This window comes from Meleagris gallopavo, chromosome 22, assembly GCF_000146605.3.
Source record: "Meleagris gallopavo isolate NT-WF06-2002-E0010 breed Aviagen turkey brand Nicholas breeding stock chromosome 22, Turkey_5.1, whole genome shotgun sequence".
NCBI classification, from domain to species: Eukaryota; Metazoa; Chordata; class Aves; order Galliformes; family Phasianidae; genus Meleagris; species Meleagris gallopavo.
Window position 1 is genome coordinate 427041 of NC_015032.2, and position 24985 is coordinate 452025.

General features: G+C 54.0%; 1 protein-coding gene across 5 annotated transcripts in view; it reads left to right on the forward strand.

Annotated features, from left to right (window-relative positions):
• Positions 1–24985, forward strand: part of DLGAP4 (DLG associated protein 4) — a 133784-nt gene that overhangs the window by 68056 nt on the left and 40743 nt on the right. For 2 of the 5 annotated variants that reach the window (XM_031556513.1, XM_010722215.3), the window contains exons 3-8: positions 1900–2942; positions 4281–4451; positions 9573–9790; positions 12530–12644; positions 15471–15521; positions 16591–16834. In XM_031556513.1, coding sequence (XP_031412373.1) covers positions 1992–2942; positions 4281–4451; positions 9573–9790; positions 12530–12644; positions 15471–15521; positions 16591–16834 — 1750 coding nt within the window. In that variant the 5' untranslated portion in view covers positions 1900–1991. Of the gene's footprint in view, positions 1–1899; positions 2943–3540; positions 3595–4280; positions 4452–9572; positions 9791–12529; positions 12645–15470; positions 15522–16590; positions 16835–24985 lie in introns of all 5 variants that reach the window. The other 3 variants (XM_010722217.3, XM_010722216.3, XM_003211890.4) reach the window with 3 other exon arrangements.

Below are 24985 nucleotides of genomic sequence, written 5' to 3' on the forward strand. Positions count from 1 at the left end.
CTCTCCTCTCCTCTCCTCTCCTCTCCTCTCCACTCCTCTCCTCTCCAGGGCACTTCTCCAGCTGCTGTTCCACCAGCTCACATGGGTGCTTCACGTGGCTATGTTAAATAACACTGGTCCCAGCACTGATCCCTGAGGAGCACCCCTCATTGCTGGTCTCCATGTGGACATTGAGCCATTGACCATAACTCTGTGAATGAGATCATCCAGCCAGTTCCTCATCCAGCAAGTTGTCCATCCATCAAATCCATTTTTCTCCAATTTGGCAACCAGAATGTCATGAGGCATAGTGTCAAATGCTTTGCACAAGTCCAGGTAGATGACATCAGTTACTCTTCCTTTATCCACTGACATTGTAACTCCATCATAAAAAGCCACCAAGTTTCTCAGGCATGACTTGCCTTTGATTAAATTACGTTGGTTACCACCAATCAACTCCTCTTTATTTTCCATGTGCCTCAGTAGGGCCTTCAGGAGGATCTGCTCCATGATCTTGCCAGGCACAGATATGAGACTGACTAGCCTGTGGTTCCCGGGATTTTCTTTTTTTCCCTTCTAGAAAATGGGGGTTATGTTTCCCCTTTTCCAATCAGTGTGAACTTCACTAAGCCGTCACAACCTCCCAAATATGATAGTGGCTTGGCAACTTCATCTGCCAGTTCCCTCAGAACCTGTGGATGGATCTTGTCTGGTCCCACGGACTTGTGCTCCTTTAGGTTCCTTAGATGGTCTCAAACCTGATCTTCACCTACAGCAGCCAGGTCTTCCTCCTCGAATTTCTTACTTTTGCTTTTGCTTTCCGCAGCTGGAGTGTGGCTAGAGCCCTCAGGATTTTAACACCTGTAGTATGCTTCAGTGTTTTCTAGTTGCCTTCAAACTACACTCAGTTGAAAATAAGAAACTAAACTAAAATGTCAAAGGAAATAAAAATTAGTTTATACACTACATGATTTCAGTGAGGTATGGGAAATCTAATCACTAATTTTCTTTAAGCTACCCCAGAAGAGTTAGTCTTATCCCCTTGTATAGCCCCGCACAGATGGGAGTCAATCAGAGACAAGCAGGATGGGATCATACACCTTGGTGCTCCCTTCTGCTATGCAGATTAGTCACAGCTGAACCTCAGAGCCTGTCCCCTCCACCAGCCCGCAGGGATGCCTGTACCTGCCGCGTGGGCCATGGTGACAGAGGGGCACCATAGCAAGAGACAGCCAGCCAGGACAGCACAGCTCCACCAGGAGCAATGCAGCAGGGCAGAAAAGATCAACTGAGCAGCAAGCAGCTTCTCAGGTCAGGCTCTGAGTGCTTGAAAACACCTCTGCTCTCATCCGAGCTACTGAAACATTTTCCTCCGGGGTAAAACATGCCATAAACCCCAGTGCTTGTCAGAGAGGAGACGTTTGACATCATATTGCATTAGCGCAGCTGCAAGCAACACAGAGCAGGGCTGCCAGCTCCCCTCAGAGATCCAGTAACCACAGAAACACAAAACATAATGCAGCAGGACTGGACGTTCAGAGCTTCGCCTCCCTTGGCTCGAGCAAGGCCCATGTGTAGTATCTGACAGCAGGTTTTTCTTCAGCCCCCTGAACAAATGGGACAGGTGCAGTGATTTGCTGGCAGAGCTCTGCTATCATTTGTTATGCTGGCTGAGGAAGGGACCCATTAAAATAAACATATCCTCTTCTGTGCCCTGTTATCTTCAGTCCTTGGTTCTCGTGTCGCTTCTCCTCCGCTCCTGCTGTACAATCTCTCTCATGTCCTGTTTCTCTCTTCCATCCCTTGACCTTGGGGCATTTGTTTTTAGAGCTGGGACAGCCGTTGCAAGGTTGCCACAGTAAGGAATGGGCTGCCAAGGAGCTCTTCGGCATACTCTGAGCATTTCTCTTCTTTCTCCAGGTGCAGAGAAGTGCGGGAGAAGCAGGGTTGGCACTCACACAAAGGCTCTGCTTGCACCATCCCTGAGCGATGCTCTAGAAAACAGTGAGACCATGAAGGGCTTAGGAGATAACAGAAGCCGCCACCTCTCTGATAACCTGGACTCCCCTCAAGACTCTCTTTATGCCCCCCAGGACAGGAATCCGTATCTCCTCAGCCCCACCGACTCCTTCACCATGGACCCCCGATTCCCAGCCCAGAACACCCTCCATGGTGACTGTCTCCTTCCACTCAACAACCAGATCTCCAATAGCAGCACTTTCCCCCGCATCCATTACAACTCCCACTTCGAAGTCCCAGATGAGAACCCTTTTCCAAGCCATGCCCAAGCCACCAAAATCAACCGCTTGCCTGCAAACCTCCTTGACCAGTTTGAGAAACAGCTGCCCATCCACAGAGATGGCTTCAGCACCCTCCAGTTTCAGAGAAGCGATGCGAAACACCGGAGTGAAAGCCCTGGGCGGATCCGGCACCTTGTCCACTCCGTCCAGAAACTATTTGCCAAGTCCCAGTCTCTGGAGGGCCCCACCAAAGGCAATGTGAATGGTAAGAAAGGGGCTGATGACCCCAAGCAGAACCGAAGGAGCAAGAGCAAAGACCGAGCAAAGACTTCCGAGCCCAAGCGCAGGACCAGATCCAACATATCAGGCTGGTGGAGCTCAGATGACAACTTAGACAGTGACACCTGCAGCTACCGCAACCCAATGGGCCTCATGACACTGGGCCGGCAGCCGGACCACAGCCAGCCGAAGTACTTCATGCATGCTTACAACACCATCAGCGAGCATATGCTGAAATCCTCCAAGAGCAATAACGACCTCAAGGTCACCCCTTGCACCAATATCCCCATTAACAATGACTCCAACTACATTAAGAGGGGCTCCTGGTCCACGCTGACACTCAGCCATGCTCGGGAAGTGTGCCAGAAGGCCTCAGCCACAATCGACAAAGCCTTGCTGAAATCCAAGTCCTGCCATCAAGACTTGGCCTACCACTACCTGCAGGTGGGTGCATCAAGGGGTTACGGTTTGCTTCATGCAGGAAAACAAGAAAGCACCCTCAGGGTGGGCACCCTATTGCCCGGTGGGCCTTATCACACAGCACCAAATAGATGTTTCAGCAGCCACCCCAGGTCACATTGCCAAGATTGGGCTGGGGGGACACAAGGGTAAATTCCCCCGCCCCAGCTGTGCTCCAGGACAGACCCGCAGAGACACAGCACTGATGGGGTCAGGCAACTCCAAGCTCCCCCAGGCCCTGTGCTGGGCCACCACAGTGCCAGCAGGAGATGTGGTGCCCATGACAAGGGCAACCTCCAGCCCCCTGCTCCCCACTTCACTGCAGCTACAGCACCTGCTGCTGTGACCAAAGTTTGCTGGGGGATCCCTATGCACCAAACACGTCCCACTGCCCACCCTGCAGTCACCGTGGCCAGGGCAAATCCAACACTCAAGCACTGCTTCTGCTGGGTGCCCAGGCAGCTGCTTGCATCCCACCAGAGCAGGATAGCTCCTGGCCTCTGGCTGAGCACTACCATCATCCCACAGCCCAAAGGATGCCAATAATAACTGATGTTAATCCCTTATATCCATGTGTTGCAAGGATGTGCCAGCACGCCCTGTCAGCCCCGCTCCACAGAGCTTCCCTGGAGTGCTGGTAGGACCTGCAGCTCAGCAGGACTCGGCTCCCACTGCTGCTCCTCCTTGGGGCTGTGCGGCGAGGAGAGCAGGGCCAGCCGCCTGGCTTGCATGGCAGGGCCTGCATGGCTAATGCTGCGGGCTGCAGGCTTGAATGCCCGTCCTGGGGAGCGCCACGTCGCTGGGGGTTTATAAAGCTGCACCTGAAGAACATAAACCTGGCTGTGCCTAGGAGAGAGGAATGAAGATAAATAAGCCAGGCCTGGATGGGGAAAGCAGGGGGTGGGATGATCAGGTGGGCTACCTGATGTAAATCTCTGGCATTCTTTTCTAATGCAGAGGTGTCACTGGCTCCCCTGGCTGCAGCCAGCGGGCTTACAAGCTATGAAGAGCCATGAATTATTGAAGCACGAACTGCTGCTCTTATCTGGGTGGTTATTGCTGCAAATCAAATTATGGAGGGACTTGCTGTATCAGAAATGTTGTTGGAGACATGTCCTCGGCCTGGTTTTTTTTCTTTGTCCCCTCCTTTCAGTTAGGAGCATTAAGAGCTGCAGATTCCCTCTGCGTGTGGCAACAGGCCTGGCAGAGGAGACCCCCACGGCCACCGTGCACTGCTCACTCCCTCAGTGGGGCCAGGCCCAGTATGAGACAGCCCTGCTGGTTTGTTCCCCACCCATGTAATGAGCCTCCGTTTCTTGACAGCCTGACGGAGGGCTGTGGGCACAGCTGGGTGGCGTGAGCCCGGCCAGCAGCTGGGCAGCCCCACCGCTCGGCTGGGAGGACACGGGTGCCGCCCCACTGCCACCGAGCGAGCCCCCACGGAGGTGGGACCAGCCCCTCAGCCCCGGGCCGACCGACGCAGGCAGCGGCCAGGTAGGGAACTTGTTTTGAGGGGAAGCTTTTGCCCAGCTCCCTCCCCTCCCTGACCCTCCTGGAACCATCGGATGGGGCCAGCGGCCCCTACCACAAGGATGGGCAGGGCATAGAGTCACCACACCGGGCACCGAGCCCAGGAGACGTGATGCACACCACGTACCCACAAAACCTGACAGATATGACCAATGCGGGACTCAGCAGGCGGGGCAAAGGACTGCAGCCTCGGGGTCGGTTATGGCAGTTGCAACCAGTTGCTCACCTGGGAAAAGATCTAAGCCAGATGTGGAGAAGTCACCTCCAGCATTTGGTGGACAGCGTGTAGGAAATGTTCCTCTGGAAGAGGACACATCCCCTGCCAGCTCCCATTCCTGCAGTGGCGAGGAGCCGGATGCTTCTACCTGCTTGCAGATCCCCCCCACAGGAAGTGCAGGGCAGCCAGCTCTGCTGCTGCAGAAATGCCCTGTTCACCCAAGGACATGAAAAGTGGGATGGGGACAAACAGATCCCCCAGCCTCCAAACTGGGATAACACCCCAAGGTTTTTCACTTTTCCTGTTCCATTTGTGGGCTCTGGGAAGGCTCGGGGCTCATCAGGGACAACTGGGGCTCTTTGTGATGTTTCAAGTCTTATTCCCAGAGGCAGTCATGAGACCTAAGAATGAGTGATTGCCCAGCTCCACTCAGGTCTGGCCATGTGCATCAGAGGGGGGGTTATGTGGTGCAGCCCTCAAGGCGAAGATCTTGGAGAAGGGCTGGAACACAGCTCTGAAGGGATAAAGGTTGAGCTCTTGTCTTCTCTGTTGGCCTCATGCATGACTGGTGGCAGTCAGAGCTCAAGAAGCTCCCTGGAGCCAGAGATGCCCTGGGCCATCGGCAGGCAGGAGCAGGAAGGGCTGAGCAGCCTCTGCCCCACACACAGTTTGGCCTCATCTGGGCAGTGCTCTCAGCTGCAGACAGCCCACTTCTGAGCAAGGGAAGGATCCATGCTGCCTGGGCACCTCTGTGACCCTCATGTAGCCAGGGGGCACACAGGGATGCTGCAGCCATGTCCAGGTCTTGGGTATTTCTCTCTCATAATCGTCTCCCAAAATAAGCAGTGAGATGGCAGTATCATGGCTGTTCTCAGCTGTGGAAAGGGAGCCGTGGTCACAGCACTAGCGGCACAGCCTCTGCCTCTCCGGTGGTCCCACGGGACAGGGCCACACCACCAGCACTGTTAGCCTTAGAACTTCATTCAGATTTGCCTCCCCAACCCCACCAAAGCTTCCCCAACTCCCCAGTGGCCCCAAACATGAATTGGCAAGTCAGGGTAGGCAGCCCGCTGAGTGCCAGTCACCTCCATGAGAGCTTCCAGAGGGAAGGAAGTCCAGTCCGCGTTGTCCCCAAAGTGCTCCCCCCCAGAGGCCAGGTAGGGCACAGGTAGCCTGGGCTCCAGCTTTCCTTCTTGGAGACATGTCTGATACTACACATAGCCCTCAGGACACCATGAGGACCAGCTCCAGAGGGAGCAGCACTGTGCCCTCAGCGAGCTCCTTCTTGCACTGCAGCCTGGCTGCATGGCACGTGCATCCCTGTGCACTGCGCCCAGCTCTGCGGGGCCTCGGCAGGTGTGCTCACATTGGGTGCATGTCCACGTGCCCTGGGATGGGGCTGCATGTTTGAGTTGGCTCATATGTGAATGGGAACACTGCTTGCTCTGTAGGTCTCTCTACCCCTTTTCACCAACATTATAGGAACAGTACAGCTCTTTCCCCCCCTCCTTGGAGGTGGAATTTTTTTCTTCACTGCATGCTCCCTTCTACTAATGCTCTTCTAGGGAAAAATCCCTGTGTGGCACCTTCTTTCGTGTCCCCTCCATTTAGCTCATGATACTAGGGACAGATGAGCCAGAAGGCAGTGCTGTTTTACAACATGCAGTACTGCACAGAATACCAATGGAGCCCAGCTCTCAGGGACAGAAAAGTGGCTGTGTTAAGGGGCACTGTGCAAACCAGCCAGAGAAGAATCTGCACCCAAAACTTGGCTATCCATTCCTCCCCCCATGCAGCTGTCTGGACAGGGTGGATCCCAAGCCCCTGTGGCCAGTGACCACCTGCAAGGACTGTGGACGTGGGCACTCCCACACCTTTCATGCTAACCAAACCACCGGTTTGGCAGAACAAAGGCTACATTTGGAAAAACTGCAGAAGAAACCAGCCGACAGGGAGCCCCAAGTTTCTCCATGCCAGGTTAATGTGTAACATATCAGCTCTCATTTCATCTTTGTCCTCCTTTTAAGACACGGGCTGTGTTCAGAGCCCAAGGTCCCAGCTGCCACGAGAGATCCTGCTGTCAGTCACTGTCAAGGTCTGTCCCTGGATAACAGGAAATGCTCTCGGCTCTTCACCCCCTATTACTTAAGAGTCTGAGACAGGCTCTTTGAGCCCTCAGATGCCTGAAGATGCAGAGAAGCACCCAGCAGGATGCAGAACGAGCACCTGTAATACCTGCACTGCTTTTGAAGATCCCCAAGGACACCCGCTTGAAATGCTCATTCTGCACTCTGGCCTATGGGCAGTAAGAGCAATGGGAGGCCCCATTCTCTCTTCATGCCATATGTGAGACAAACTCCAAACTGGGGCACTAGAGTTGAAGGGTGTCCTGCCAAGCATTGTCCTTTCCCTTGGAAACTGAAATGTGGAGCACCTTGGGAGCTTCTTTGTTTCTGGCACCAAGCTTGCTGCCTTGACAACGTGAGGGAAAGGAGAAACAAGGCAGCTGAGCTAGGATCAGACGGCTGACCTCACAAGGAAGCTGCTTCAGGCTGTCTCGAGGAGAGGCCTATGTCCTAGCTCTGCTAGGGCCACGCACTGCTCTGGGATGCTCAGCTTACACCGGCCCAGGAGCTGTGTGGGCAGGAGGGTGTGACCCATCCTCAGGCAGCAAAATCCAGTCTCAAGTCAGGCCTGACCCCAAGGCAGTTCAGTCGGTACAACAGCACTTCCCAGGGCCCCTGTGATGCAGGACTGCCAGGAACTTCTATTGCACAGCAAGGACTCATCCAGCAGGCCCCCTCCTGGCTGGCCTCGGGGCCACTCCTTGCAGACAGCTATGCTTGGGCAGAGAGAGCTCTCATACTCAGGGGAGAAAGGAATCTTTCTTACTTCGTAGAAGCCTGTGGAGTTATACCCCTGTAAGCTCCTGAGCTCACAAACAGCCAGCCCAGAAGCCACTGTTAAGCAGGAAGGTTGCACCCACTGCAGCAGGGGTGCCTGGCAAGATCTGTCTCACATGTGGGACCTGCTCCACGTTGGTCCCCACCTAGACCTCACCACCAGCAATGCAATGCCTCTGGCTCTCTGCACTGCGTCCCCCCACTAAAACCATTCATGGCTCAAGGTTACCCTTCCTGCCTTTCTCTTGCACCTCACTGGTGCACTCTCTGGATGCATAAAAAAACAGCAGAACAGGCTGCTAATGGGGGAACCTCTTAGGAGTTATAGGAGTTGTATCACCAGTGGGATCCGACAGGTTGTGAGGGTTCTCCTGCACAGACACAGCAAGCAGCTCTACAGCCCCAGGACGATACTGCACCCCAGCAGCTGCAGGCAGCACACACAAACCAGCCTGCTGCAAATAAGGAGGGGAACAGGAACAGAATGGTACTTAGCAGCTCCAGCTGATCTCAGTTAGCTGCATTCCCAAAGCACTAGATAAAACTGGCTGATTAATCCTACAGCCCCTCAGGGAGTTGGGTAAATTCAACAGCTCTGTCAGCAAAGTAAATGTGAATGCTCTCACCAGCACAAGCTGGCTCAGCACACAGCTGCTCCCCACTGGTGCTCCCCAACCAGTAGGTTGGGCAGCCTTGGGTTGTCCTGGTCCTCACACACTCCTAAGTGAAGATCTCTTTCAAAGCCTGCAGTCTGTGGTTTTCCCTCGCCATCACTCTTCGGATCTGCTACAGCTGCAGGCAGTGCTGTGGGCAGTTCTGCAGGGTGCTAGATGTACCGATAGCCACAGCTATCCTGTACTGGGGAATGCTCTTGCTGTCCTCAGGCTTGCCTGCTCTTCTCTTGCGCAGACAAGCCATACTCTTGTACCCCCCCAACAGGCAAAAACTGCAGAACAGATTGCTGATGAGAGAACCCTGTAGGAGCAATTGCTTCAGTCCTTTCTTCATCCCCATCTTCTTAAGGACTGTTCAAGGGCCAACCACAAACCAAGCTAGCCACAAGAACAGGACTTGCTCCTGTCAGCTCCAGTTGTTCCATTTTTCTCTTGGCCTGTCTGCATGTGGTCTTGCCTTGTTCAGCCTTGGGCTAACATCTGTCTCTTCTGCTGGTCCAGAGCCCTGCCTGTGCCACTGGCAGCCTATGCAAGCCCTTTGCAGGGCAGACAGGCAATGGTATTAGTTGATCTGATCAGAATTTCAGGCCTTGTGGAAAGCATTAACTTGACCATCTCTACTGAGAGAAGTAGAGACTGTGTCTGCCTTAAATTGATGACAGAGCTCCCACAATTAGAAAGGTTAGAAATGCTTTTGTTGCAAGGTACTCCTCATCTCTGTGCAGAGACTAGCACAAAGCTTACATATCCTAGCTGCTCTAGGACTTGTGAGGGCCTAGCTTGGCTGCCAAAATGAATTTCAGACACTGAGAGTTTCATTCAACTTAAAAATCTTGGAGGGAGGATTGGACTCTGGTCCATAGGTCCTGATCTGTGCAGCTGTTACTGGCTTTGGCCTGAACAATGTGTGTACTTTACTTTAAGTAAGCATGGGCTTTGTGTTAAACAAATGTGTGCCACTCATGTCCCAACATACAGTGTAAATCTGGTGAGGCTTTTTCCTTCTCATTGTGTCTGGCATTGTGCAGCTTGTATCAACTATGTAAGCATGGTCCAGTGGTCATCGAGTGAACATATGTGGGTACATGTGCTGAAATTGAGGCAAACAAACATAAGACTGCCTGGCATGAGCTGTCAAGGGAGGGTTGGAAAGGGATCGCGTTGCCCATTCCCACTATTCTCCAACTGAGGATACCACAATCAGCCTTGCCACCAATCCCCTGAGTCCCCAGGGTCCCTCTGGTCCTGGAGATACTGTCTGTCACTGCTCACGCTCCCTTTACTCTTGCAGGTGCCTCAGGGGGAGTGGAACAACACGCTGTCTCGGGACAAAGACAGTGAGATCCCATGCCGGCGCATGCGGAGCGGGAGTTACATCAAAGCCATGGGGGATGATGATAGTGAAGATTCAGAAACCAGCCCCAAACCATCCCCAAAAACTGCAGCTCGGAGGCAGAGTTACCTCAAGGCCACCCAACAGTCCCTGAGTGAGCAGAGCACCACCCAAAGGTAACTGGAGCTCTTCTGAGAGCTCTGCTTGTGTCCCTGGGGCCATACTGGAAGTCATCCTTTGGTCAGCAGCACTGCACAGAGTCCCCATGTAGGGAGCAGAGCCCAGCAGGGCTCCCTCACACCCACTGGCATGGGGCAGGCAGAGCATGACAGGAGAAGATGTGGCAGAGGAAGGAGAGAGTTCGCCATCCTGGTGACTCCAAACAGCCCTCTCCAGGTCCCCCAGTGACAGGGAGGGCCCTCCTTTAGTGGTGCTGTGTGGGTTTTCTCTGGCTGAGGGTCTGCTACTCTAAGAAGTGTGGATATCACAACCCAGGGATGCTATCTAGACGTGGAGATGCTTAGCCAGCATGGCTGAGGACAAGTGGCACACAGGCCACACACTGCTGCAACTGTGCCATCTGCTTTGCTCCACAAGTATCCCAAGGCCTCTGGGACCAGTCAGAAAGGGCCTGTTTTGTGCATCAGAATGAGTAGTCCCCTGAAGCTGGGAGAGATGAGCTAAGAGCCCTGGGTCCAGGTATGGAGAGAGGAAGACCCTGCATTTTGAGCAAGATAGACAGCAGAGCAAAGGCAGCACAGCAAGCATACTGAGTGAGGGACTGTTCCTCACAGAATGGGGTTTGTGTGATGCCAGGACAAGGCGTCTAGAGGCTGTGATGGGCTGCAAGTCCCTCTGGTGCTGCAATCAGATGTGAGCAGCACTGGGGCAGGAGGCAAGAGCAGCTATACTTGAACTGCTCACGGTTCAGCAGATGGAGCCAGAAAAGCAAGGGAGCAGCAGGTAGTCTAGAGACCCTTTGTAGTCCATCAGGCTGGAGCCCAGATGCTGCTTTCCGGTGGTAGACGGTGATGAAAAATAACTGACACTCAGGTTTCTCCTGTCTTAGGTGAATTGTCCATTCAGGTCATGCCCATCAGAGCATGAAACTTCATCAGGGCTGCTAGGGTCCAGCACCCGGCTGGCCTGGAGTGCAAGCACTACTGCCATCTGCTGACCACCCCTTCACCCCTGCCCCCCCCTACAGAAAGCTCTCTGGAGCTGTGGCCACACAGGTTGGTGCAGGGCCACGCTGGTGGGACAGAAGCTGGAGCAGAGCAGTGGCCCCACACCCCATCGTTGCCGCATGCCTCACTCTCCTCAGCTAGAGCCACTGGGCCCCATCCTGGTAAGGAGACTTTTGCTCCTCCAGGGCCCACTGCCTGCTCTGTGACTCGGTTTCTCCACAGGCAGCTGATGAAGGTGAATCAGGGTGAAGCCAGGCACAAGTTGCTCAGTGGGTGGTCGAGCTTAGCAGCAGTGACCCAGAGGGCTGGTGTCTCCTCCATCACCTGGGAGAAGAGGCAACTCCTGTGTCCATCACACTCCTGAATGGAGGCTGAGGAGATGCCATCATCCTTCCCACAGGTCTGCCCAGCCAGGAGGCAGCCTGTAAGCTCCCTGGGTGCAAAGAACAGACCTGCACCCCACAGCCCCCCCAGGTCTTACTCCCACACTGCTCTGTGGGGACCACAGGTGGTTCACAGGGCAGAGTCACTGCAGTTCACCCCTCACCACACCTGCCTGTGTCTTGCTACTTGCTCCAGAGTCCCAGCAGCCCCCACAGACCACACACACATGCGAGATGGTGCTGAGCTAATATGCAAGGCTATCACACACCCACCTGATCTGTGACAAGTACTCCAGCTTCACACAAGGTCTTATGGTGGCAGTGAAGACTGGGAAAGCCAGGTCCTTCCCACACCCTCCCACATGCCTCCCACTCTCTCCATCACTCCCAACCCCATGCACCCATCTCTTGCAGTATCTCTGGTCTCAGCAGGGTTGGGCTCACCAAAAACCCTACTCTTCTCCTGCTTCTGCTGCTGCAGAGGCTCCCACTGAGCCCCAGCAATGGGACAATTCTTCCCTCACAGCCTGTAGCAAAAGCTACTTTGGAAATACTATGAACCCCTTTGCTGCTGCAGTACTGCTGTCCAGGCTTGGCTTCCCCTGGGCTTCTTCCAGATAAACTTTCAGGTTCCTCTATATAAGCAAGCAAACAAACAAAAACCACAGAATCACAGAATGGCCAGGGTTGGAAGGGCCCTCAAGGATCATGAATCTCCAACCCCCCTGCCACATGCAGGGCCACCAACCTCCCCATTTAATACCAGCCCAGGCTGCCCAGGGCCCCATCCAACCTGGCCTTGAACACCTCCAGGGATGGACGGGGCATCCACAGCCTCTCTGGGCAGCTGTTCCAGCACTTCACCACTCTCTCTGTAAAGAACTTACAGAAGAAACCCTGCAGATATTTCTAACAGTGAAGTCCACAAAAATATCACAGAAAAATCATTTCTATCCACCTGCCCCTTTCCACCAGTCCAGATAGGGAGTATCAAGCTCTGTTACCACAGCCCTCAGTGTCAGTCTGTGCTGAGGCTGATCTGTAACTGGGACTGTGACTCTGTGGGCTGGCACAGATCCTGTTTGCTCCCTGGGCTGAACAAACCTAGCATGTACATTGTACCAGCTTAAACCAGGGGACACCTAGGTGAGAAGGCACTTCCATCTCCTGTAGCAGCTGCAGCCAGGGCCAAGCTGTGTACCCAGTTGGTACCTAGCACCAGCTATGTGCTACTGTGTGTTCCTGTGCCTGGCAGTGTGGTCTGGATGGGATGGCAGCTCCAGCACAGCCCCAGTGCTTCCTGCTCCCTGGGCACACCCTTGACACCCTCTCTCTCTGCTGGCAGGAGCCTGGACCGCCTGGACTCTGTCGAGATCCTCCTACCTCCAAAGTTCCCAACCTGGGAGGAAGAATACAACCAGATCTCCGACAGCGTCAATGAGTCCAGTTGCATCAACCAGGTGAGGTGCTAGAGAGTGAAGTCCCACTGCACACTCAGCTCAAAAGAATGGAGGCTGGTAGAGGGGGGGGGTCCCTTAAAAACAAGGCACCAGTTGCACTCTATCAGCAGATGTGCTGTTCTCTGGAAGCTTTACCAAAGGGTCAGAGCCAGCTTCTTAATTCACATTGGACTCCTTTTGCTCTAGCTTTTGCCTCCTCTCAGCACTGCTGGTTACTGAAGCCATGGCCATGGGTATGCCTGGAGTCCTGCATGCTTCAAAACTGTTGGCAGAGCTTAGGGCTGCTCTGCACACAGGCTTACACTGCACAGCACCCAGGAGCTGCCCGCAAGGCTGCCCACTCCTGCTGCAACCTCCATGTGCTCACTGGGTGGGCACAGGACCCAGGCCAGCCTCACTGGTGCAAAAGGTGGCATGTGGTCTGTGGCCAACTACCAGGGACCCTGCAGAGGGAGCAGCAGCCCTGCTATACTCTGAGTGCCCCAATCCATTGGGAAGTGGCTCGGACCAGGAACGAGGTGCCTGTGATTCGGGAGACTTGCTTGCTAACCGGGGATGTCTCCCTTGGGTACTCCTAGTCCTCATGCCTCCAGGAAGGACAGGCAGAGCCAAGGATGCCATGGAGGCACTGATGGTGGGTGGCAAACCCTAACCACAGCCTCTGGACTTAAATCCCCGTCCTGTGCTATGCTTCCCGTTGGGATGAGCTGGAGGGGCCAGGGGCCTGTGTGGCTATAAGGCAGCTGCCTTGCAGGCCAGGAAATCACTCATACGAGCATGAGGCGCTTGCACAGGTCTTGTGTTCATCTCCACCCTAGGGTGGGACCCTTCCTTTTGGGATGCAAGTGAAGGTGCCTTAGACAGCTCTGGCTCCATGAGCTTTGACCAGCTGTGTCACTTCCACCCTGAGCTTCTGCCATGTCCTGTCTCTGTTCATGTGTGTCTGCGTGGGAACACCTGCACACACATGCCCTTTCTGTGCTGCTGCAGATTGTCTCTCACACACATCTGATGTTAACTGATCAAGGGAGGCAGAATGAGGCAGCAGTTAAGGAAGCAGGCTGGACAAGGGGAAGCAGAGACTGAAGAGGAGGGCTGGAGGTGTGTGTTGGTACTCGCTCTAGGTGTGCAGGGCTCTGAGCCCACATTTATCCCCTCCCAGCTGCTTCGGCCCCATAGCTGATTTATGCACTACTAGTGGCAGAAGGCTGAAGCAGTTTGTGAAGAGCTTTGGGGAAAGGCACAAAGCATTGCTCACGGGCATACATGTTCCTTGTGGTCAGTCTTGTTTCTTGTACATAAACAATATACTGGGTGTTTATGAGCACAGAGAAAGAGGTCAGGGCCATTGTATTCCTGTTCTTTGCAGGAAACCTGTGTGTAAATTCCGGCCTCTGCCAGGGGCTGGCTGAGTCTATCCTTCTCCCAGCACATATGTGCCATTTAGCAGCTGAGAGCAGTACCTTAATAAGGCATCTGAAGTGTCTCAAGGGGCTGGGCAGTCTGCACTGTGCCAGGAGCTGCCCAATTTCGCCCCTTTCCAGACCCAGACCTGTAGAACCATAATGTAGCACTAACTTGAGCCTGGACCTGGTGTCACTGTCTGCACTTTGCCTGCCTTCCTCCAAATCAACCAGTGTCCAACTGCAGCTGAATTGGGATCTAAAGTCCTCCTACAAACTGCGTAACTGTTGATTCAGGGTGGAATTAGCAAAGCCACCTCACCTGAGGCCCGAGTCTCTGGCAGGTCCAACCTGCCTTTTTGTATGTGCTGCAGGCAGCTCCTCCCCTGCCTTCATTTTGGGCAACCCCCAGTACCTCCCCTGTCAGACCTGGCATGCAGAAGCATCTCCGGCTCTCAAAGTCCACTCCACTTGGTTTTCTGCTGACTGAATTCCACCTTGAAAGCCTCTGGAAATTTGGGATTCTTCTGATGAGAGCATCATTATCTACCTCTAACATGAGGAGACCAGTGGCTGCTGACCCCCAACTTTTCTGAAACACACTTCAAGCTGTGCTTTATACAGAAGGGTACATTTGGCATTTGAACCAGGATTTTTCCCAGAAGCGCTTATCTTGAGCAGCTTGTGCAAAAAAGAGCTCCTGGGGTGAATGTGCTCTGTAGACCGGGGATGTAGAGAGCTGTCAGGAGATAGGAAGGTGGGATTCCTCACAGAGGCAGTGCATGATTTGTCTGGTGTCTGTCCTGATGCCAAGTACATGTCATGGCTTTGCTGTGGAAAGAAGAGAGCATGGATTCTATGGGGCTTCTTCCTGCTGTAGGGAGAGAGGAGTTAGCAGCAAGGTGGCCAGCCTGACCCCAGGCAGGGCAAAGTAGTTTCCCTGACATAGAGCCCTCGGCCTGCCATCCACCCAGCTCTGCAGCTGCAGGGCCGTCGTTACTCCAGGCCTCACCATGAGGCCTGTGGCTTCATGAGGTACAAGCCAGGAGCCACGACGGCCCTTGTCCCACAGCCACAGACACCATGTGAGTGCCCCAGCACTGTGTTCCTGCTGTCAGTGTCCAAGCGTGCCCTGTGTATATTTATATTAATATACAGTGCATACAACAGGTTAAATGCATCAGCAGCTTTTCTCTGTCTCAGAGGGGTCCTGTGGAGCTTTGCTGTGCCATGTTTGTGCCACTGTCAAAGAGGCCTACGCGGCATTTTGCTTGGCATCTTATGGGCTCTGAAGTTTGTACCAAAGTGTCTGCAGTGCAGGCCCCAAGGAAAGGGCCATCTACTCCCCTCGTCTGTGCAATGGCTGTCTGTGTGAGGGCTACCCCTTTCTGGGCCTTTAACCTTCTTCAACTCTTTCTTCCAGATCTTTGGACCCCCCTCACTTATCCCTCAGATATTTACCCATGGAGAGCAGGTACCGTCCCGCTGGCGTTCCCTCTTCCTTCTCCATGGAGCTTTCTGGGGTCTCCCTGGATCCCCACGGCAGGGTGTGAGGCAGCTGTGGGGTACCCTCGCCCAGGGCCAGGGGATGAGGAAGATGACGCATTGCCCAGCCCAGGGCACTGCAGCACACCTGGACAGTTCGATTTCCCCAGGCTAGGCAGAGGGTTTAGGGGTGTTCTAGGGGGAAGCTAAGAGCTTTTTCAGCCAAACCCTGTGGAGCCCAGAAAAGGCTATAGATGCCAGCAGCAGGCATAAATAGTGTCCTTGAAGCCAAAATAAGGGCCAGGAGAGGTGGAAGTGGGCAACAGAGCCATCCCCAGTGTCTCTCATCATCAGTATTTCAAAATGCTTGTTGTTTCAGGCTGGCTTCGTTTTAATCCAGGTGAACATCCTGAGCTGAAACTGAATCAACTGCTGTCCCCAGAGGACAGGGAAGGGCCAGGGAAGGCAGAGGCAGAAGGGAGCGGGAAGCGGACACTGCAGCTGCCCCTGCTCAGGCCATGCTGGGCCTCAGCCCACACACCTGGCCCCCTCCTCTCACACTCAAACAGGGCTGCAGCAACATCGTGCCCCCCACAGGGCCAGCCGGCCTTGCTCAGGGCATGGAGATGCATCCCCAGTCCTGTGCCCCACTGGAAGGCTGGGGCAGCACTCCACTGGGGAGCACACCTGCCACAGTAGGATCTCACAGCTGAGCTTGGGGTCCTCCGGCCATGGCAGCAGAAAACCGAGTTGTTTGTGGCTGGGAAGGGATTTTGTCCTCCTGTACTCCCGGCCTTTCCATCAGAAACAGGGTAGTGCTTTGCACTACGGTGGTAAGTGTCTCTGCTCCCATGGGGACCCTCTGACTTGGAAAAAGGGTCCCCTCTTCCCTTACCCAGGACCTGTACCAGCCAGCACTGCTCCTCTTGTTCTGCTTGTGTCTGATCAAAACCTCTTGGGAGCCACAGCACAGAGGGGAGTGGAGAAGGCTGCAGGCGGGAGGGGAAGGGGCTCAGCCCTGAGCAGAGGGTGATTGTTCTACGCCTCTTCTCATGCAGGCGAGAGAGCCGGAGCTGGGGGAGCAGTACGAGGCGGTCTGCGACTCTACCTACAGCGAGGCCGAGTCAGCTGCCGCCGAGGTGCTGGACCTGCCCCTGCCCAGTTACTTCCGCTCCCGGAGCCACAGCTACCTCCGAGCTATCCAAGCGGGCTGCTCCCAGGACGAGGACACCAGCTCTGTCCGCTCCATCTCCCCTCCGCCAGCAGGCAGCCTCAGCGGCAGCAGGACCCTGCCCACCAACAGTGAGTGCCAGTGCAGCCATGGCGGGAATAGGGCTCCGAGTGCACGGGGGTGCGGGAGTGCAGGCAGCTGCCCTCAGACATTTCACGGGGTATCTCTCGAAGGTTTCTGTGGGGGAGTGTCTCTGACCTTGCTCTGTGTCGGTGGGAGCGGGCAAGGATGCTGCCAGGATGGCTGAGTTGAAGTCTCTGGATACCCGTGCTGAAACAGCTGATGAGCTCTGGTTGCAGATTTAGTGCAGGCTGCAGAAGTCAGGGAGAACTCAGCATCTTTGCTCAGAGAAGGCAAATCTGGCTGGGAGTGATGAAGCAGGATGCCTGCCTTGCCCTACTGCAGGGTGGAGCACTCGCTGAAGTTCTGAGGGACTGCAGGTGCAGCAGGAAGCTTCAGCAGAGGGTCTCCACTGCTGATAGCTTTCATCCTCCTCATGCTCTCCACTTTGCATCTCATTAACATTCCTCCAGTCTGGGCTTTGACCTCACTCTGAAACTCTTGGGAGCAGAAGTGTGTGTCAGGAACTCAGCATTCATTTCTGCAGGGTCTGAGCATACCTTGGTCACTTTAGCTGTTTCAGTCAAAGGCAGAAATTGGGACTGGCAGATGAAGGGCAGAAGGCATCTGCCTTCATCCCTTAGTGATGGAGGAGTGACAAGGTTTTGAAGTTTGCTATGAACTCCTTTAGAATAGAATCAACCTAGAATCATCTAGGTTGGAAAAGACCCATCAGATCATTAAGTCCAAACATGACCCAATACTGTCAAGTCCACCACTAGACCACGTGCCCAAGTATCGCATCCACACATCTTTTAAATATCTCCAGAGGTGGTGATTCCACCACTTCTGTGGACAGTTTGTTCCGATGCCCAACCAGTCTTTCCATGCAGAGACTCTTTCTAACCTCTAACCTAAACCTCTCCTGACACAACTTGAGGCTATTTGTTCATATCCTCCATGTCACCTATTGCTTGAGAAAAGAGACTGGCATGTACCTCACTGAAACCTCCGTTCAGGTAGCTGTAGAGATTAATGAAATCATAGAATTACCGAATAGCTTAGTTTGGAAGGGACCTTGAAGATCATCTACTTCCAACCTATCTGCCATGGGCAGGGTTGCCAAGCACTAAATCAGGCACTAGTAAGCTTGCCCACAGCCCCATCCAGCCTCACACATAGCACTTCCAGGGATGGGGCATCCTCAGCTTTTCTGGGCAGTCTGTTGGCCTTACGAGCTGCAAACGCACACTGCTAACTCATGTCCATCACAGAAGGCCACCAGGTTGGTCAGGCACAATCTGTCCTTTGTGAAGCTGTGCTGGCTGTCTCAAATCACCTCCTCAGCTTGCATGTGCCTTAAAACAGCTTACAGGAGGATCAGCTCCATGTTCTTCCCAAGTACAGATGTGAGGCTCAGCAGCCTGTAGTTTCCTGGGTCTTCTTTTCTCCTCTTCTTAAAAATGGGAGTGATGTTTCTCTTCTTCCAGTCTTGGGCACTTCACCTGACAGCTATAACTTTCCAGATATGATGGAGGTCTCCCCTCAGCCTCTTTTTGCTAAGACTAAACAACTCCAGTTCCCCCAGCCATTCCTCACAAGTTTTCTTTGCACGTTCTCACATAGACTCCAAAAATAGGTCTAGGGGATCACGTCTGGACAAGAATGTGTATTTTGCAACTTTGCCCCATTCAGACTATCAGGGACTGTGATTTAGCCCAGCAGTCACAGACAGGAAGGAACAGGACCTTCCCACGCAGCCCCAGCATTGCTCTGTGCTGTGGCCAGGGCAGAAGAGATAGAATCATAAAATCATTTGTCTTGGAAGAGACCCTTAAAGGTCATCTATTCCAACTCCCCTGCAATGAGCAGGGACACCTACAGCTCCATCAGATGCTTAGAGTCTGACTATGAGTGTCTCTGGGAATGAGGCATCCACCACTCCTCTGGGCAGCCTGTGCCAGTGTCTCACCGCTCTTATTGTAAAAATCTTTCTTATATCCAATCTAAATCTTCTCTCTTTTAGTTTGAAACCATTTCCACCTTTCCTATTGCAACAGACCCTGCTAATGAGCCTGTCCCCTTCTTTCTCATAGTTGTCTTTTAGATACTGCAAGGCCACTCTCAACTCTCCCCAGAGTCCTCTGTTCCCCAGGCTGCACAGCCCCAGCTCTCTCTGCCCATCCTCACAGAGGAGGAGTTCCATCACTTAGATCACTGGGCTGTTGCTGGCATTGTACTGCCTGGAGGTGGGTCTTTCAAAACCCTCATACAAAGAGGTGCTGGAAATTTATCCTTTGGCTGGACTGGCTCCAATTGCCTTATCTCCTGGAGACACACTGAATGGCAGCAGCCATGTAGTTATTTAGTCCTATGTGCCCCTTGCCCATCAAATGTACTTACCTAGACACCCCAATGGTGGGAAGTACAAACATATCTGCTCTAAATTTCATAGCAGTAAGGAGCATTTTTGAGTCCAGTGCCCAGCAACCTGCAGCCTCAGTGTGCTCTTATTCCTGAATGATTGTGGTATACACAGTTCCAGATGCCTCTGCTAGCATTATTCTTTCCAGACAGGTTCTACTCTTTAATTATTAATTACTATAATGGACAAAAGCCTGGCCTCTCATTTGGAGGAGATGCCACAGTAAATCCATCCCCTGGGACGGGGGAGAGGCTGGAGCAGCCTATGACCCAGGTCATAGAATGGCCTGGGTTAGAAAGGATCACAGTGCTCATCCAGTTCCAACCCCCTGCTATGTGCAGGTCGCCAGCCAGCAGCCCAGGCTGCCCAGAGCCACATCCAGCCTGGCCTTGAATGCCTGCAGGGATGGGGCATCCACAGCCTCCTTGGGCAACCTGTTCCAGTGCCTCACCACCCTCTGGGTGAAAAACTTCCTCCTAATATCCAACCTAAACCTCCCCTGTCTCACTTTAAAACCATTCCCCCTTGTCCTATTACTATCAACCCCCGTAAACAGCCGTTCCCCCTCCTGTTTATATGCTCCCTTCAAGTACTGGAAGGCCACAATGAAGTCTCCATGGAGCCTTCTCTTCTCTGAGCTAAACAATCCCAGTTCCCTCAACCTTTCCTCACAGGAGAGCTGCTCTAGCCCTCTGACCATCTCAGTGCCCTCCTCTGGACCCGCTCCAAGAGCTCCATGTCCTTCCTGTGCTGGGGGCCCCAGGCCTGGATGCAGCACTACAGATGGGGCCTCACAAGAGCCAAGTAGAGGAGGACAATCACCTCCCTCTCCCTGCTGGCCACCCCTTTTTAATGCAGCCCAGAACACAGTTGGCCTTCTGGGCTGCGAGCGCACACTGCTGGCTCATGTCCAGCTTCTTGTCCTCCAGGACCCCCAAGTCCTTCTCCACAGGGCTGCTCTAAGGTTCCTCCCTCAATCTGTATAAATACGTGGGATTGCCCTGACCCAAGTGCAGCACCTTCCACTTGGCCTTGCTGAACCTCATTAAGTTCACATGAATCCACTTCTCAGCCTCTCCAGGTCCCTCTGGATGCCTTCCTTTCCTTCCAGCTATTCCTGACCAGCAGTATCACCTCTCCCAGCACTGCAGCACTTTGTCAAGTAGTTGCAGGAGCTGACTCCCCACACTGTGCCCCGAGCACCACCTCTGGAGTGAGGCAGCCACTTTGCCAAGGCACTGGGCTTGCCAGCCTGACCCAGCAAGGAATACTGGGAGCAGTTCAGACCCAGTAGCACTGGGCATCACAAAAGCCTTGGAGGGCACAGATTAAAGCAAGTGCTGGCTCCCTGCTGCCAGACTAGCACAGCCTGGCTCAGGGACACATTGGTGGCTGCATTAATCCCATACAGTCTGCAGCAGCAGTTTAAATTCACTTACCAGTGGTCCACTCTTCTCCTGCAAAAGGTGCGTGGGGACTGAAACCGAGGAAGTTCCATACTAACACAAGGAAGAACTTCTTTGCTGTCAGAGTAGTGGAACACTGGAACAGGCTGTCCAGACAGGCTGTGGAGTTTCCTTCTCTGGAGATACTCAGGACACATCTGTACTCTTTTCTGTGCAACCTGTGGTGTGGAACTCGCTTTAGCAGGAGGGTTGGACTCGACAATCTGTAGAGGTCCCTTCCAACCCTACAAGTGTGTGATTCTGTGTGTGATTGTGAGTGACAGGAAGGGCCTCTGCTCAGTGCTTCTGTTAATGGCTCCCAGACTCAGAGCCAACAGGTACCATGCCATGAAGCTTCAGGGCAAAGGCAGCTCTGTTCTCACTGCAGCCTTTCAGCTGGCATGCCATGTCCCTCTGAGCTCCTTACTGGGTGTCAGTGCCTCACCTCAGAGGTGAGGATTATCCACAACAGTGAAGCTGAGGGCTCCCATCCTGCCCACCCAGCACACCTGCTGCATCCTTTCTGTTGTGTCACCCATCTGGGACAACAGCAGCAGCGCACTGTCCTCAGCCAGGCTGCTCAGAACAGATGGTTTCAGGCTGTAGATCCAGCTTGTTGCTTTGGCTAGAGCCAAGACCTCCATGGTGGGCTGAAAGGAGGCTGCGTAACTCTTGGAAAACATTTTGGGAACACAGGTTAGAAAAGGTGATGCCTTTGATATGGGGATTCCAGGCACATCCTGGAGAAGGCAAGAGGAGCAGGTGCCCGTGTCCCACCAGGGCTGCACCATGCTGCTGGAGACACGAGGCAAATAGCAAGCGGTCACCCACAGGGACACCCAGACAGGTCCTGCTGGGCAGGCTGATCCCAGCAAAAGGAGGACTGGCACCCATCTGCAGGGGCATGGGGCAGCATCAGAGGAGCCTCCATGCAGACGCAGCTGGCAGAGGCACTGGAGAGCAGAGAGCATGCTGCCCGGCTTTGGGCCAGGACCCTCTGCCAGCAGTGGGCAGGAGAAGCAGGAGTGGGAAGGGGAGTGTGAGCAGCCAAGAAGTGCAGCCCATTCCCATCCTGCTCCTCCTAATAGCACGGCTCAGCACTGCCATAAGCCCAGGCTAATGCTGGGAAACATGATCAGGCCAAGTAAAGGACTAGTGCCACCTTGCACGTACCACATGTGATACAAGCAGCAGAAATTTGCTAATTTCCAAAACATCCCTTTGCATAAGCTGCAGGAACTTGGAGAGGGAAGCAGATATGATGGAGAGGGTGGGGAGCACCACCAGAGGGGCATCTGTGTTCGTATGCATGTATGACAGGAAAGCCAGGAGGCATATCTGGCCAGCAGTCACATCTTTAGTTAGTCATCCAGTCTCAGTTCCTCCTGCAAACACCCATGTGCATCGGTGAGGCTGTGACTGGTGGCTGCTGTGTTGTAGAGCAGGTCTCCCAAGCTCCCACAGGTTTCTCTGTCTTTGAGGAATGTGCAGGGTTTGAATCAAACCGTTAAGCAGTGTTAGGAGGATTTTGCCCCCAAGCTGAGGATGTGCAGCAAGCTCCATGTCACAGAGGACTGGGAGCCCTGGAGTTTGCAGCCTGCATGTGCTTGGTGGGTGGGAGAGGTCTGACAGCTGTCACCCCTCTGACAAGCTGCTCCGTGCCTCCCACAAACTGGTGTCACTCGCGCATTACAGGGCAATTAGCTCCCATTTGACAGCCAGCAAGACAGATGATGATCTGCCCTTGATCAGCCTTAAACAAAGCTTTGTGCCTTGCAAAGCAAGAGGCTCAGAAGCCCTGTGAAACCTTTTCAACTAATTGCTAGGCGTTCTGCCGACAGCCCTGCTCACCCCTGTGCATTACGGAGGGCTCCAGTGCCTTCTTATTAGAGGCATCACTAGGAATTGCGTGATTAATAGACTAATTGGTAATACCGAGCTGCCCTCAAAGGACCCTGGGTACTTGATGTCCAGGGGAAAAGGGAAAGCAGAAAGCAAAGCACAGCAAAATGGGGCAAGACCCAATCCCAGCCTCCAAGAAATGACACAGTGGCAGCAGAGAAATCTTGTACCAGGCCAGTTCGTACTTGAGCTCTTCTCCAGTGCCTTCTGTAATATCAGCCTTGCTCATGACGACACCCTGCCCTGGAATTCATCAGCCTGTCCTGTTTCCCATCTCCTTGCACTGTGCCCAACTCTTTTAGGGAGGCCAGGGGATGCAGATCTGCCTCCTCCTCCTGTTGACCTGTCTTTGCTACAAATCCCTGAGACAACAGCTGTCCCTGATAGTGTGAGCTCCAGGGGCAGCAGCCCTCCAGTTCTTCCTCTCCGCTGGCCCCATGGCAGCAGATTTGATGGAGCAGAGACTGCAAGCCTTGAGCCCAGCCCAGCAAGAGAATTGCAATGCCCAGAGTAGAAGGGTTCCATCCACCCAGAACCAGGCACAAGCCTTGTCCAAGCAGCAGCCACCAGGGTTGCGCACACTTTGTGCCTATCTGCAGGCTGCAGCTTTGCTAAGTACACGAGAGCTCTATCTGGGATACAAAGCCCCCAAATGCATGACAGAACAGTCACCCTTCTGACCTCTTTGCACTGCTTTTTGCTTGTTGGCTTGTTTTCTTCATCTCTGAGTTAGTGACATGGTTCCCAGCAGCACTGCTGTACCAAGAACCGTGCCCTGGGAGGGCCAGATCCCGCCCTGGCACAGGCATCCCCATGCAGGCTCTTGCAGGGAGGGGAACAGCAAGGAAATGCCCACACTGTGCAGCTGAGCGGGCCCACAAAGGCTGCTTCGCTATGGAAAGAGTTACCATGGCTTCCAGGAAAATTATGTAGCAATAGGATGGGGAGGGAAGGGTCCGACATCCTTCCTCCCCCTCTGCAGCTCTCAGGTAGGCAGGCACACTGTGCTCCCTTTCCTCCCTCAGCTGGCCAGAGGCCAGCATGCCCAGAGCTGGAGCACAGCACTCTCCTCTTCGGGAGAAAATCCTGCGGTGTGGCTGCAGAGGGAAACGCAGCACAGCCAGGACACAGCGCAGGCAGGGTGTGAAAGGCTGTGCTGAGCAGCGGGATGCCCCAGCAGCCCCATGCTGATTGTGCCGACCGGGGCTCACCCTGTATGGTCTTTGAAGAGAGAGACTGTTATCAGTGCTTTTAGATTTTCTCCTTCTTTTTGACCTAGATTTCACGTTCCAGAAATAGCTTTCTCTGACATACCAGTAGGAAAGGGATTAGAGAGAGTGGTCTGTGTGTGTGTGCACACCAGAGAAAGATTTATGGTGTATGCTCCACAAGTGCTTGTAAGGAATAAGGGACAGTATGAGTGTTCCATGATCTGTTCATATGACCATAAGACACAAAGAAATTTGTAACAACTGTTTCTCTCCATACTTATCTTCTCATTTTTCATCTCTTTTCATTATTATGGAAAATCCACTACCAAGCCCAAGCTGCTCCCTCATCCCAGGAAGTCCCTGACGTTGCTCCATGGCTGTAACCCTGCTGTGATCTCCATACCAAAGCACCTCTGTCCCTCTGCAGCAGTGAGGCTGCCCTTGGTGCTCCCTGCACACATGCCAGCAGATGCAGGGCAGGTAGAAGTGGCTCAGCCTTAACGATGGGAAGTGAGCACTGCTCTGAGGTCTGAGCCACCTCCCAGCAGTGCCGTAAATAAAGCAGGAAAGGAAGGCAGCTGCCAGCATTTCCTTTCGGTAACATGCTCAGAAGCCACATCCTTCTCACTGTGTGCTACTGTCGCTGACTGCAGTCAGTAGTTCTATCCATGTGCATGCAAAGGTGAAACGGGACTACCAAGAACAGCCCAACTTGCTAAATGCTCCCGGCAGCAACGGCAGTGCGCCGTCCTCAGCAGGGAGAGACACCAGCAGCGTCGCTGCCCGGCCTGGGCCGTAGGGAGCAGAGGCCTCGCGGCTTTGGGCGCTGTGTTTGCTTCAGTGCCGCAGGAAGCCGAGCAGCCCTCCACCAAGCGCAGGGAGACATAAAAAAGACAGAATAACCGAGGGCCGATCGCGGCTGCGGGAGCTCGGGCACACCGCGGTGCGAGCCCGCGGAGCCACGTGCCAAATCCCGGCCGCACGGGAGCGGCCCCGAGCGGGGGACACCCGGGACAAAGTTCGGCAGCGGGGCTATAGGAACGCCAGCCCCGCTCCCGCGGCCACCAGCCCAGCGGGTGGCGAGCGGAGCAGAGCGCAGCGCAGCGCCGCGACCTCCGGCCCGGGCGCTTTCTGTTTCTCTTTCCACCGCCCGCCGGTTTCCCTCCGCCGTCCTCCACG